Genomic DNA, 14,956 nt, shown 5'->3' on the forward strand with positions numbered 1-14,956 from the left:
TTTTTTTTTATGTCTGAATGCTGTCAACAGCACAGATGAAATCCTGTTCAGCTCTGTGGTGGAGAAATGAAACAAACCTGAGCAAACACTGAGTGTGGATCCACCACCACAGTTAATGGGGAACATGTTTTTTTGTTGTACTTCAGTTGCACTGAACCTTTAAGCGTTTCGACTTTGTTGTTAAATTTTCTCTTCATTTTGTACAAACCGCTCCTTCTTCCCGTCTCGGTCCAAACCTGAACCTCCGAGTGTCGTAACAACCGCAGACCAGAGTTCATGTTGTCACCAGACCGGCTCCGTGTGGGGGCTCCCGTGTGCCCGCTCCCCCGAGCTTAGCCTCACCTCTCGGGGTTGAAACCGCTCTCGTCACCCCCCAACCACCCACGCCCACCCACCGCCCCATGTGTTGAGTCGGGTGGCGCGGAGCAGTCCCCGTCCACACTAACACGTCTCTTGTTTCCTGTTTAACGTGCGTCGCAGCGCACAGCGCCGGTTTGTCAATTACAGTTGGTAATATATTCAACGAGCTCGAGGCCTCTTCTTCTCTCTCTCTCTCTCCTCTCTCTCTCTCTTCTCTCTCTCCTCTCTCTCTCTCTCTCTCTCTCTCTCTCCTCCGTCTCAAACACGCTCTTTTTCTTCTTCATTATCGCTCTGCTCAGGCCGGATCAGAGGGAGAGGATCGGCCGTGTGTGTGTTCTGGTCTCAGAACCAGTTCTGTTGGTGGAGTGTGTAGAATCAGGCGACTCGGTGCGTCTGTGGATGGGTGGTGGGTGGTCCTCGGGTCACCTTGGGCTCAGGTTCGTGAGTCGTTCTCACTCACAGTAAAGGTGAGAGGTGAGAGGTGAGAGGAGTTCTGTGTTGGGCGGTGTGCAGCGGGAGAAAAAGGAGGTTCTGTTGATCTTGTGCAGCCAACACGGTTTTTTTCATTCCTTCCTTTTTCTGCTTTTGTCTCTGAAGCTCGTGTTTCTGATCCCCGGCTTCAGTAAAAGCAGAAACACACACGTCTCGTCCTGAGGCTTCCTGTAAACCTGGACACACATCCACAGAGTCCACATCCAGATGTGGTGTGTTTCTACCATGAGCATTTTCTACAGCACAGACGCTTACACCTGAGATAACTTGGGGGCAGCAGAAACAAGTCGGGGAGTCCCGTGTTCCCGCTCTTTTAGCTCTGTGTTTGGTCTCCAGCAGCTGCAGAGGGAAACATCTGGCTCTGTAGCTGCTAGATGCTCCGCTGTGTTCACCAGCTGCTCCCTGACTGTGGCCGCGAAGGCCGAACCCAAATCAGACGATCACACGGAGATTTCCATTGTGTCGCAAAGCACGGCGCCCGTCTCCTAGCAACCTTGACAACAAGTCACTTTTTTCCAACAACACGGACGTTTAACAGTGTGATCCTCAGGCTCTCTGTCGGTGTTGTCTGCTTTCATTACCTGCGCCCAATGAATCTTGGGATATGTCGGACCACGAGGGATCCACCTGTTAGGTGACAGCTCTGACACGCTCTGTAGAGCTGAGAGCAACTCCACACTCAGGTGGTTTCCTCACTGTGAGTCACAGGTGATTCATGGTTGTAACTGTGCGATGACGCACGTCGTGTCATCGCTGCAGCTGGTTTTTACTTTGTTGGTTTGGAGGCTGATTCATTAACAACAAACTACAGTGAGTTCTCCTTCGCTCCTGTCACAGTTACTACGACCACTAGATGTCGCCTAGCAACAAAACCTAACTATGATGTCATGATAAGCTGCTGCACAGACGACCTGTGGGCTCGTTTCTTACAGGACAGTCTCAGCTAGGCTAGTTGTTTCCACCTGTTTCCAGTCTTTATGCTAAGCTAAGCTAACACGCTGCTGTGTAGACATGAGTGTGACATTTCCAAAAACGTCAAACTGTTCCTTGAAGACTGAAAACTGGAGCCTCCACCATCTCCGTCCTCTGTATCTCTGAAACTCAGTTTGCTCGCTCTTGAATGTCTCATGATGCAACATTCAAGTGAAGTCAGAATATTTGAGCTTCTCAAAGAAAAAGACCGGAGACCAACACGAGCCTCCACGTGGAAACACACACAGGTAGTCGAGTCTAGTATTTGATGTGGACCACTTCAGATGTGGGAGCTGCTGGGCCACTATTACACACACACACACACACACACACACACACACACACACACCTATTTACACACAGGTATAAAAGTCGCCCATGTGTTTCCAGTCTCGCTCCTTATGGGCCACATGATCCACTTCCCGTCTCAACAGGAAAACTCCTGTAAATCAGCCTCATTAGCCCACTGTCCTGCGTGTGTGTGTGTGTGTGTGTGTGTGTGTGTGTGTGTGTGTGTGTGTGTGTGTGTGTTGCACAGGAGCGACTCCCCTGCAGGATCCAGTAAGCAGCCGACCCCCCAGCGCCCTGCAGATGCTGCGGCAGCGCGTTCGGAGGCTGAGGACCTGTTTGAGGACTTCTGACCCTTCACAGACCCACAGGATCACAGGATCACATGATCACATGATCACAGGATCACATGATCACAGCTCTGATGTAGACTGGTAACGCTCTGATATTTTTACACTGAATGTTCGGATTAAAGGTCAGGGATTATAGGAAACTTGTTTTTAAGGAAACAGACGGTGACGAGTGAAAGTTCGTTTCCTCTGTGTTTTGATGGAGGGTGACGAGAGCAGAGGTCTGATTACAGCCCGTTTTTATTCATCAGGAAGTCTAGCTAAAGTAAAGAGAAGAAGAACGGCCCTGAATCCCCCCAAAACAACATCTGTTTACATTCAAGTGACCCGCTAATTAACGATGTCGGGAACAGAGAGAGGAGACGGGTTACAGTAGGACAGCCTGTGATCCGAGGAGGGAAATGCAGGAGGTCGGCGTCGATTGAATTTGTCGTTTCCAACCAGCTTCGACCACAATCATTTCACAACCGTAACCAAGTGTTTATTAACGGAACCACGGCCACAAATGTTGCATCATCTCGATGTAGGAGTCACTTTAACCCAAAACAATGAACCAAAGCTTTCTCTGTTGAAGTCGACCCAAACTTTAACCACCGGAGCTGCACCATCAAATCAACAGATTCAACTGAGTGTCGGAGGCAGAGACGAATGAGAGTGGAGTCCGATCAGGAAACACGTGGTCAGGGTCCTGCTGCAGACAGGTAGACCTACCTGTACGTCATGAGCTGCATGTGTGGATCCAGCTTCTTCCTCTGTTTGCTCACAAGCCCAAGTGAAAAGTTCAGAGCGAGTCTTCGTGGTTCTGCTTCTTCGTCCTGCAGCGTCACAGACGGAAAAGCGTCGACTACATTCATGCAACGTTTCAAACAAACAATATTTTTCCTACAACTCTTTAAATCTTGTTTTAAGATAAAGTTTAAGATAAAGACTCAGGCGCTCGTTAGCTATGACGATCCGACACGTTAAAACACTGACCACATCACGTGCATCAGACCTCTGCTCTCAGCTTCTCATCCTGCTGCTGCTGTAACTCGCCTCCTGTCTGTAGTTTTACATTCACAACGTCATGAACTGCTTTTCTACATATTTACACATCTGTCTTTTTAATATTTGTACCAAATAAACGATGTAAATGTTCACTGTTTAACTACGAAGTGGTCATTGATGTTTGTTTTATTTGATTGAAATGATCTTTAAAGGGGAACGTCATTAAAATAACCTTCACAGGTTTTCTTGATTCAGTCGAATCTGAATCAGAAAATATAAGAATTAAACCTTTTTGCTTCTGGTTTGTTCCAGCGTCCGACCTGCACTCTGGATTTTCTATCAGTGTTTTAATCTGTGTGGGAAAAGGGGGATTTTTGTGGGTGAGATGAAGTCATGTGAACACAGCAGCATCATCATCATCATCATCATCATCCTCCTGCAGCTGACTGTGTTAGCCAATCAGAAACAGGCTGGTCCACATTCTGGGTAAATTCCTTTTGTCTTGCTTTTCGCTGTTTCCCTAACAACTGTCGGGAAACGAATGATTGTAGCTGTGATAAGTTCCTTTGTAGCGTTGCTCATCTGATCAGACTTCAAACGCGTGACTCTGTTCCTCAGACTCCGGTCCGCCCTGGACCAGATCTCACTGTCTCTCCAGGACTTGAGGCACAGACTCTTGTTCTGTGTTTGATTTGACCAGCTGGTGAAAGGCGGGAAATAAATGATGATTTACTGCTCGTCTTTTCAGCCGTGACTCCTCGTTCACGCGGTCCGCAGCTGCTGCTGTTTGTGCAAGCTAAGCACATTGTGGTCTTGGTCCTTCAGACCAGGACCAAGACCTGTGTTTACCAGGGGGGGGAGGGGTATTAGAGTTGCAAAGTGGGAGGAACTATTCCCATTCATTTTTTTGTTTGGTGACAGTTGAAAATCTTCAATTAAAAACTTCATTGAAGAAGTTAACTACAGTTCCCATGGTGCATTTCAGCATCAACATCCAATTACAGAGTTTAAAATCCTGTTAGCTATGAGCAAAGCCAGCAGGGAGGAAAGCTGCAGGTTTCTACAGCTCTGATTGTGGCGTCTTCTCCAGAGCACATGCAGCTGAGGCTTATGGGTATCGTAGTCTTTAGAGCCGTCCATCAAACTGACAGATAAAACCTGATTTCTCAGAAACAAAGTTGAGATAATTCAGAACATAAACCTGTTTGATCTTTACATCACTCTTTACATTGAGTTGCATTGTGGGAAATGTAGTATCCAGTGTTTTTGGAGCTTTTTTTTTTTTTAAATGTGAAATCAGTAGTGACCCTTTAATGTCTGGTGTAGACTCTCTCTCCCTCTCTCTCCCCGACTCAGGCTTTCTCTAGTCTTACTTCCGCCCCTCCCTCCGCCCCCTCTCCAATGGGCGTTGTACGGACGTGCCCCTCCTCTCCCTTAATGTCTGGATAATAGCGAGAGTCAAGTGGATTTGAACTTGCAGGCGGTGCTGAGAGGTTGGAGGAGTCCGGACCGAGCGCAGAGTCAGTGAGAGAGCAGCCGCAGAAACACGCGCGTCCCGGGAGCTGCGGGACTTTAGTCTGGAGAAGTTCAAGAGACGAACTGGATTTTCTCACTTTACAAAGATTTAAAAGGTAAGATGGTGATTTTTGTTTTTTTCTCGCTGTAATTTCTGTAAAGATTTCAGTTTAAAAATCATTTTCATGAGATGTTCATCATGTTCATCATCCGCATCTGATGCTGTGACCTGAAGATTCTGATCCGGACCAGCACCGGAGGACAGATCCTCCGGGTGGGCGGGAATGTTCCCACACTGATAAAAAAGAGGTCATTGATTAAAGTGACACTTGGGACCAATTAGATCAGTTTAACCAGCTGATCAGTGGATAAGCGTTATCACCGCAGATGCTCTGTGATCTGGGTCTGAGACTGACACAGCTGTGGCCACATCTGGACTCGTTTTTCACTGTTTGCTTCGTTATCTCTGGTGTCAGATAAAAACAAAGAAGAGATAAGAACTAAATGTGAATGTAGAGACATTTCGCTGTTTGATCATCCCACGGCAAAATAATTATATTCATTCATTTCTACAATCAGCAGGTTCACACATTCCAGTTCGTCAGTGGTGGAGGAAACTCACTGATTCTTCTCTCAAGTTAAAGCAGAAATGTTCCTAAAGTGTCAAAAGTAAAAGTGTAAATTCTGATGAATGGTTCCTTTCAGAGTGTGACATCATTATTTATATTATTGGGTCATTATTACTGATGTATTTACATATAATCAGGGTTTCCTGTTGTGGCTGCTGCAGACCGGAACTCATTTAACTGCTTTTTATGATTTGATTTGATTTATAATCAGTGAAACATGTTTTGTTTCTAAAAGCTGAAACTGCAAAGTAACAAGTAACTAAAGCTGTTAAACATCTGTAGTGGAGTCAAGAATAAAGTAAAGTAGCATAAATGAAAATACCCAAAGTACAAGTACCTCCAGACTGTAAAAGTACTTCCCTTTGTTAGTAGGTGAAACACATTCAGTCTGATACAACAGTCCTGTGATCAATCCGGTATTTTCAGTTATTTAGTTTCAGTCTCATTGAAATAAATGGGACAAAATGATGGAAACACAAACTGCAGCCTCCAACATGATCACTCAGGTGAAGCTACACCTGTGTGACCATTAGAACAGGAGGACTGTTGAATTAGAGTCAGACTGCATCATTGAGCTGGGAGAGTAAACTGGTAACTGAGTGGATGAATATACCTGCATTCGATAGTAGAAGAAGTCCTCGGATCCAGAGCCAATCGGTTCAATGGGAAATTAATCAGAAGCTAAAGTAAAAATGCTCAAACATTGTTTTCCTGTTTCTTCAGTGTGAGAATTTGCATTTCTTTTTCTGTCTCATTTAATAATTTATCAAATATTTCTGTGTTTTTTTTTAAGTTGGTTGGACAAAATAAGACGTTTATAGATTCTCTGAAGGTCACGTCTTTCTATCCATCCACTGTTCTGTCTGTAAAATGTCAGAAAATACAGAAAGTTCCTGTTAAAACTTTCCACAGGAAATGGAAATGAATTCAAATCACTAGTTTAATTCAGCCAGCGGTCCAAAGATATTCAGGTAATTATCATATGTGGCATCAGATCCTCACGTCTGAGAATCTGGAACAGAATATTTCCAAAACTAAAATAATTTATTGATTCCCAAAATAGTTGCCAATCACTGCAGCAATAGAAATCCTATAAGACCATGTGATCCAGCGTCTCTGACTCTGTCTCTGTCCACAGATCGTGTTGAGATGTTTCCTCACGTCCTCACACACCTGCTCTGTCTGGTGTGTCTGTGCGCCGCTCGTCCTCAACCAGGTGAGTCACGTGATGTGAGGCCTGACGCCAAACTCTGTCCCCGCCCACCTGCTTCTATTTATTTATAACAACTCGTGTTGCAAGGTCCAAGACTGACAAAGTGGAAAATGACAGAGCACACGTCCACTCTGCTCTGAGCATCACTGTGAACACGTTTTCCAGTGATCACACTCAGACACGTGTGGAGTCTGACCTCTGCTGCCAGTGTTCACACGTCTCCACCAACCTCCCATCAGTTCATCTTTCTTTATTAAAGCTGCTTCACACACACAATTTTACACTTTACTTCAGCCAACAGGTTCATCTGCGACTGCATCTTAATTTCTTTCCATGCAGGTGATATTTATATTTCAAATACACTGGTGTAAGATGTTTTCTCTACGCCGCAGTGTCGATGCTTGCGCCACCAGGTGGAGCCCTTGAGTGTCGAGCTGGTTTTGAAGCAGAATTATTATTAGAAGAAGAAGATTTCTTTTGGTTGTGGGCTGCAGTTGTGAATGAAGAGCTTGTAGTTTTCAGCAGCAGAGAGGACGAGCTGACGGAGCGTTTGAAACATCCACCTACAGCAGAGAGGACGAGCTGATTTAAATTATTATTAATTTTCTTTCTTTAAGATTCCTTTATTTCTCCATTTTTCTTCTGAGTTTTTCTCTTAATTTGACAGTCGACTTTGCAGCGACACAGGAAATATTCTCCTGAACCATCAGGCGACTGTGGCGCCTCCTACTGGATCTGTTGTGCGGCGCAGGATAGAGTCTGATGTTGCTCAGGTTTTATTTTTACTCTATGATCCTGTATTGAAACCTGACACCTTGTATGATAGTGGACAGGAAACTCAGGAGCTAAACTTAGGGGCCGTCTACAAAGTGTGTGCAAAATAACAAAGGGAACTTTTCCACTTTTTATCTTGTAGAATAGTTATGACAGACACAAATTTCAACTTCATTTTCCTCTTGGTTTCCTCCGTTTGTACACACGACCTTTTAAAAGAGAAATGTAATATGACAGAATTAGCCTGTGGCCTGTTTTTAGCCGAGCTAGCAGCTGGCTCCACTGTGGACCGGCTCGTTCAGCACTTCACTTCATGATGTCTACAGCTGTGGATGAATTGTGATGAACTCCGGTTCACAGATTCATGTTCTCCTCAGGACGGGTCGTAATAACGTTGGTCATCCTCTGACTTACAGTTTTGTTTTATCAGTCATCTTCCTCATTCCTCGTGTGGGCCTCGCTCCGGTCACAGACACGTCCTCAGTTTTCACAGTTCATTTCCTCTCGGTCCTTTAACAGCTAAACAGCTTTTATGAGTCTGTTTGATTCACTCAGATAGATGGATAAAATGTAGAGAAGTAGAAAACCCCCGGACATGAAGCGGTCTAGACGTTTAACAGCCTCTGATCCAGATGTTGTAGTGACACAAACAGAGTCAGAGTCTGAGTCTCACTCACTCCTGCTCCTGTTTTCCAGCTCCACCAAACTCCATGAGGATGGAGAAGAGCTCGCCGGCAGCGGGCTCTCTGTCGGGCCGGGTGGTGCTGCCGTGTCACTTCTCCATCATGGCGGTTTCTCCCGGCACCTTGACACACACTCCCTCAGACACCACCGCCACTCCCGCACCCGGACCCCTCCTCCCCGCCGACGACCTTCACACCCCGGGTCCCGACGAGCAGCTGAGGATCAAGTGGACGAAGCTGGAGGGAGAGGAGGAGAAGGTGGTGCTGGTGGCCCAGGGAGGGGTGGTGAAGGTGGGGCAGGAGTTCAGGGGCAGGGTGTCGGTGGCGAGCTACCCGCTGTCGGTGGGAGACGCCTCTCTGATGATGGTGAGGCTCCGGGCCAGCGACGCAGGGCTGTACCGCTGCGAGGTGATGCACGGGATGGAGGACACGCAGGACACCGTCAATCTCAGCGTCACCGGTGAGTACACACACACACACACACACACACACACACACACACACACACACAATCCCTCAGTTTTACAGCTCAAATTAAGCGTCAGTATGAGGAGTCTACAAACTTGTTCAGTGAATCCAGATGTGACGTTGGCAAGACTTTACAGATGTTTCAGAGGAGAGGGAGCTGTCCAGGATCTTAGCTCAAGCTTGTGCACAAACTCTTTCTGTGAAGCTGCAACAATCAATATTTTTATTGATTGTAAATATACAATAAAAAACAATTCATGAACACAGTCCAAAACAAAGTTTACAATTTAAATGACAAACAATGAAATTACAAAATTGTAATAAAAATAACACACAAGGAAAATGTAAAACATATAAGATTATAAACACAGTCTCATCAGTTAAAACAATTTGAATAACTTATAAAACTATGATTTTTAAAGTGCTCAGTAGCTTCTTCCATGTGTCCGGAGCATTAAATCCAAATGTACATGGAGAGTTCGCCGATGATCAAGAGACGAAGACTGAGCTTCATTCAGATTCCTCCTGTTTGTGAGTTTCCCTCAGCGTCACAGTGAGACGGTGACAGTCGTCTGAACGTGCATGTGTTCACCTCAAACAGGAGCTGATCACAGCTGATTCAGCTGCTGTTAAAGTTTGTCAGATTATAAAGAGCTCATGTTGTACCTGACAGCCTCCGTGGTCACACCATCATACTTCCTGTTTGCACCGGAGACTGGTCCCCGACAGAAACCGGATAGCTCCAGATCCTCATCGTTACACGTCGGGACAGAGAAAGACAAACCCGTCGGTTATTTCAGCTGTCATCCTCAGAATATATGTGACTGTTGTGTTGTGTCATTAGCTCCTTTATTTCCAGCTGGATGGGGCGATTATTTCTCCTCTGCGAGGAAATCCTGGCAGAGCCGCCGGAGGACGTGAATAGAAGAGCGAGCGGTTAAATGGAGAGTTGTGTGTCTCTCATAGGGAGCGTCTTTGTCAGGAGCTGCTGGACAGAGCTCCCCGTTCAGTATTAATGTGGAATCTGTGTAAATGTCTCTGGCTCCGCTGACGGATAATGTTCCTCTGAACACTGTGGGGTTTCCACTGGGTGAACTCTTGATGGCAGGAGCCCAGAAACCTCCGATAGTCACTGCAGAGCGACGTGTGAAGAGACAGTGACCCCGACACACAGAACACTGTTTATACTGGAGGCCTCATCACGGCTGCACCTCAGGGATTCCCTCCTGTAACAAGGTGCTGGCTGTGCACCTGTTCTTACCCAGGAGGGAGAATTAGTCCATCAGTTATTGACCTGCTGATTGACTGATCAGGAATCTTTGTTGTTTTTTTTCTCTCCTTTTCTTCATTTCTAACTTTCATTAGAAAGTTAAATCAACATTTCTTCTTGCAAAAAAGAAAAAAGCAAAAGAAGGAAGAAAAACAAATGCAGAATCACAATGAAAAAAATGAATGAATGAAAAACCTAGAAAGGAAAATAAATAAGTAATTACAATCATAAAAGGAAACTAGAGCTATAGGGAGCAACAAACCCAGCACCAATGAAACTGTTTCAGCTCCGCTCCACAAGAAAGTAAATGTATAAATGTATATTATTCATATTATTTAGTAACAGGAGCATCAACCATCAGGATACATTACATTATATTCTTCTATCGCACCATTTAACAGTGTTTTATAAGTTTTGTAAACTTTTACTCTGTAGTTAAGATCCAGATGTTTCCCTCAGCAGCTGGTGGAGACCAAACACTGAGCTAAAAGAGCGGGAACACTGGACTGAGATTCATCAGGTGGGTCATGTTCTCTCTCTATAATCTCCTTTTCTGATTGTCAATCCTTTTTTCTGCAGGTGTTGTGTTCCACTACCGGGCGAACACCAGCCGCTACACTCTGGATTTCCCCGCAGCTGTGGAGGCGTGTCACGGTGCGGGCGCCTCCATCGCTTCACCTGAACAGCTGGCGGCGGCTTTTGAGGACGGCCTGGACCAGTGTGACGCAGGCTGGCTCGCCGACCAGTCAGTCAGGTGTGTGTGTGTGTGTGTGTGCATGTTTGATTTTAAAATAAGAACTGGAACACAAACAGGAAGTTGACGTCTGTTGGAAGCAGGTTGACGTCTCTCTCATTGCACTGGCAGATTTAGTCTCTTGTTTTAAAGAGAAGAAGGTTTTTAGGAAACACATGTTGACATAAATCACTGTTTCCTCAGGTATCCCATCACCTTCCCTCGTCCCGGCTGTGCAGGTGATCTGATGAGCCGACCAGGAGTGAGAACATACGGCGTCCGCGACGCCACAGAGAAATACGACGTGTACTGCTTCGTAGACGAACTACACGGTAACTTCACGACGACAAGCTGAAAGTTTAAAATAAGAGAACGAGCAAACGGCTACTGTCAATGTCTTGATGAGCATCGGTTTGTTCCTCGCAACACAAAAGCTTGGAAATCAATCAATGCGATCAATATTTAAAAAGTGCTCTCAGCTGCATTTCTTCTTCTTCTCTTCATTTGTTGCAGCTCTTGATTCCAACGTTTGTTCGCTGATTGTGACTTTTTAAAAACTTACTTTTGTACCTCGTTTTTTTCTTTTTTGAGGCAAAACAATCTCCACTCAAGGGCCACTGAGTTCATTGTTACCGTGGAGCTTTCGATCATTTTGCATGACCCTCAGCAGCAGCAGAATCTGTCGCTTTTAAGCCAACATGCACTTTTGAAAATGTGCAACTGAACAAACTCCATGCGCTGATGAAGATCGTGTCGTACAGTCAAAAGCTCCAGAACAAATGAGTAAGGGGACCATGAGTGGAGATTGCTTTGTGACCTGCTCCACAAATATTTGAAGGCACTTTGGTGTAAATGTGCGACGGAGCCACATGAGGGGAATAAAGTGTTAATTTTAGGTCACGTGTGTAAACCCACCGAGCACAGACTCATCTTGAACTAAACCTTCGACTCACCTTCTGCAGGTGAGGTCTTCTACCCTCCGTCCATCAGCGACAAGCTCACCTTGCAGCAGGCGTGGGAGGAGTGCGAGAAGCAGGAGGCCGTGCTGGCGTCGCCCGGTCAGCTGTTCGCAGCCTGGAGGGCGGGGCTGAACCGGTGCGACTACGGCTGGCTGTCCGACGGCAGCGCCCGCTACCCCGTCACCGTCCCCAAGCCTCAGTGCGGGGGAGGCCTGCTGGGCGTCCGCACGCTTTACAAGTACGAAAACCAAACTGGCTTCCCGGACCCCACCGACAGGCACGGAGCTTTCTGCTTCAAAGGTGAGACTGAAACACACTTCTTCTTAATCAAATGTGAACAAGTGAGTTATATAAACAGGTAATTAGCTGTTTTAGCTGTTTATTTCTGCTGTAAAGTTGGACATTTTAACATGGGAGTCTACGGGGACTGACTCGCTGTTGGAGCCAGACTCTAGTGGTCGTTAGAGGAACTGCAGCTTCTGGTTCTTCACTGTTGGCTTCGTACAAATGGAGACAGTGACCACGAGTCTCCTTGATGACTTTCATACTTTTGCACTCTCATGTTCGCTCTCTCATAAACCCGACCAATCACTGCGGGACACGTGTGTGATTGTTGGATTGTCGTGTTCCAGAGTTACACATCCAGAGAGTCGTGGGAAAGCAGCTTTCAGACGATGTTAGATAATCAAACAAGATCTTAAAATATGATCCAACAACATCTGAGGAAATATCTGGCAAACAATACCTAACTAATGACTCTCTTTGGCATATTTTGATTGTGTTTAATGAAAAAAAACAATGAGAAAATGGAAAATTTTAAGAGCTTTATCTCCTGAAAAACTTGCAACAGAAATGAAACTTTGGGAAATCCCCGATACTCACTTAATAAAACCATATTTATCTAAGGATCTGTCCTACGGAGATGAAGAGATGACTTATGGCCGTGGTCTTCAGTGATTGCCCTCCTCATTGGTTATTACATAGATCATGTATTAAGCAGTGGGACTTTCCTTGGCCTTCAGATTGAATCTGAATAGTTTGACGAGGCCTGAGGGAGAAAACTATCCAGTATGTTCCGTCCTTTCCTGTTCTGTTCATCATCTGCAGACCCTTCAGATTTATGTGCAGCCACTGCAGAGAGTCTCTCACAAGGAAATCTGTCACGGACAAGTCGTTTCTTAAGATGCTTTATGCAGTTGGGTATTTAAAGTCAAGTCATTTTATTTAAGGAGCTCATTTAAAAACAACAAATTACCATCAAATAAAACCATAAAGACATAAAGGAGAGGAAGTAAATGAATGAAAACAAAAACTATCTGAAGTGATAAATAAAAATCAGAATATGATCAGTTAAGGCTGTTGAAGCAGCAGTTAACTGCATATTTCAGGGGAATCTTTTAAATATGGCACAAATCCTCCTTTTGATAAAACACGTTAGCCACTTAAAAAATTCAAGATGGCCGCCAATTTTGGCAAGGAAATGTTATTTTTCTCATATGAATAATCCAGGTGTCCAATCAAATATTTTTACAATGTAGCAGGTGAAATTTAGCACACTGTAAAAAAAAAAAAAAAAAAATGAAAGTATATTTCAGCAAAAATATTACTCACAAAAAAGCTTGCTAGCTAGCCTAGCGCTAGCAAGTTAGCCTTGAGAGCTAATGTTAAAACAAGTAGATTGTAGACTCAACAACTAACAAACTCTTTTGGTTCATCATTCATAATAAATGCTTTGCAATTACGTTATTTTATGCAAATGATTTTATGTTGATTTGATGAAATTTCACAAATAAAACTGAGGAAATTGAAGAGTTGTGAATTTTACATCCTCATGGTTTAAAACATATGACTAAAGTGCAAACTCTATTAATTCTGTGGTAAAATATGTGTTTCCTGCGCCAGAAACGGCGGCCATCTTTAAATTTCAAGTGGCTGATTTTGGATTTTTCAGACTAATGGTCCCAGAGGGATAAACAAGCTGCTCTGGGTTCTCGTATCCGCATTTTGAATATTATTACAGTTATCTGCTCCAGTATCAAGAAGGAAATAAATTGAGGTCGTGGAAGCTCCAGGCTCATCCTGCTGCTCCAAAAGTCCAAGTCACTGACGCATGAATCATGAAGTCACAAGGAAAACACAAACGCTGAGGTGTGTCGCAGCACAAATACAATCCACAATCTACAGCCGTTTAGAAGCAGCCGAGCGTGAAGACGTGGAAACAGAGAACAAACCCAAACAAGAGAAGAATAAACTCCCACTGCACTGTTTATGGTGGGGCACGTTTTTTTTTTTTTTTTTATGAGGGGAAAACCCAACTCACTGCACTCTAACACAGATACTGAAGAAACGGGACAGGTCCCTAATGCTTCACAGCTGGACCCAGCCCAAACACAGACAGACGGACAGAGGGAGGGAGGAGGAGGTGGAGGAGAGGGGGATTACAGAGCGTTTTCTCCCATAAGTAACATCACCATCATTAAAAGATACTCAGAAACACAAAGCTTCAGGAGCGAGGTCAGCTCCGTCTGCAGTGTGAAGTAGGTTCTGTGATCATACACTTTGAGTCTGATGCTTTACAGATGAGATAATTGCAAACAGCGTCTGGCAGCATGGAGGTACTTTCTGGACCTGAGGCCCGTGCATGTGTCCTGCCAAGCTCTGAGCGAGGTGGCAGAGCTGCAGGAGAGAGAGAGAGAGAGAGAGAGAGAGAGAGAGAGTTAATGTACAGGGAAGTGACAGCATGAGGACAGACCCCGGCCCGGCCAGATGAACGCTGCTCGCCAAACAGCATGACATCATCTCTGGGCGGGGTCAAACACGCAGCCAGGGTCTCCTCAGTGCTGCGAGAGACCAGACCAGACAAGAACTCAGAGTCTGCAGGTCTGTCAGCAGCCAACACTGCGATGGAGATGTAGAAGTGAACAAGTAAAAGTCCGACATTCAAAGTCTGATCAGATAAAAAATATCAACTTAACTTTAAGTTTATAGACAAAGTTAATAAAGAAAATAATCAGATAAGTAAAGCTCCATATTTTCTTCTTCTTCTGTGTTTTATTTGAAGTGTTGATCCATCAGAAGATATAAAAACCATCTCAGTGTAGTTTTACATCTCCTCTCTCAGGCTTCTCTCTGGAGCTNATTATGTCAGTGACGTTCAAAGCCTCATACTCCCAGGACATTAACTACATGAACTCAGCACTTAGACCTACACAAAGGAGGGCATTGTGTGTGTGTGTGTGTGTGTGTGTGTGTGTGTGTGTGTG

At 44.9% G+C, this 14,956-nt stretch overlaps 2 protein-coding genes across 6 annotated transcripts in view; both read left to right on the top strand.

Moving 5' to 3' along the window:
• LOC111224285 (DNA repair protein XRCC4-like) overlaps window positions 1–3,371 on the top strand; it is a 28,787-nt gene extending 25,416 nt beyond the window's left edge. For 2 of the 5 annotated variants that reach the window (XM_022748712.1, XM_022748711.1), the window contains exon 8: window positions 2,363–2,547. In XM_022748712.1, the coding sequence (XP_022604433.1) occupies window positions 2,363–2,465 (103 nt within the window). In that variant the 3' untranslated portion in view covers window positions 2,466–2,547. Of the gene's footprint in view, window positions 1–2,362 lie in introns of all 5 variants that reach the window. The other 3 variants (XM_022748713.1, XM_022748718.1, XM_022748717.1) reach the window with 3 other exon arrangements.
• A 1,627-nt stretch (window positions 3,372–4,998) lies between these two features.
• Window positions 4,999–14,956, top strand: part of LOC111224277 (versican core protein-like) — a 31,218-nt gene continuing 21,260 nt past the window's right edge. The window contains exons 1-6 of the mRNA XM_022748703.1: window positions 4,999–5,080; window positions 6,732–6,809; window positions 8,277–8,723; window positions 10,581–10,755; window positions 10,939–11,066; window positions 11,697–11,993. Of these exons, the coding sequence (XP_022604424.1) occupies window positions 6,743–6,809; window positions 8,277–8,723; window positions 10,581–10,755; window positions 10,939–11,066; window positions 11,697–11,993 (1,114 nt within the window). The 5' untranslated portion in view covers window positions 4,999–5,080; window positions 6,732–6,742. The remainder of the gene's footprint in view (window positions 5,081–6,731; window positions 6,810–8,276; window positions 8,724–10,580; window positions 10,756–10,938; window positions 11,067–11,696; window positions 11,994–14,956) is intronic.

This window comes from Seriola dumerili, unplaced genomic scaffold (genome assembly GCF_002260705.1).
Source record: "Seriola dumerili isolate Sdu_G_001 unplaced genomic scaffold, Sdu_1.0 BDQW01000128.1, whole genome shotgun sequence".
NCBI classification, from domain to species: domain Eukaryota; kingdom Metazoa; phylum Chordata; class Actinopteri; order Carangiformes; family Carangidae; genus Seriola; species Seriola dumerili.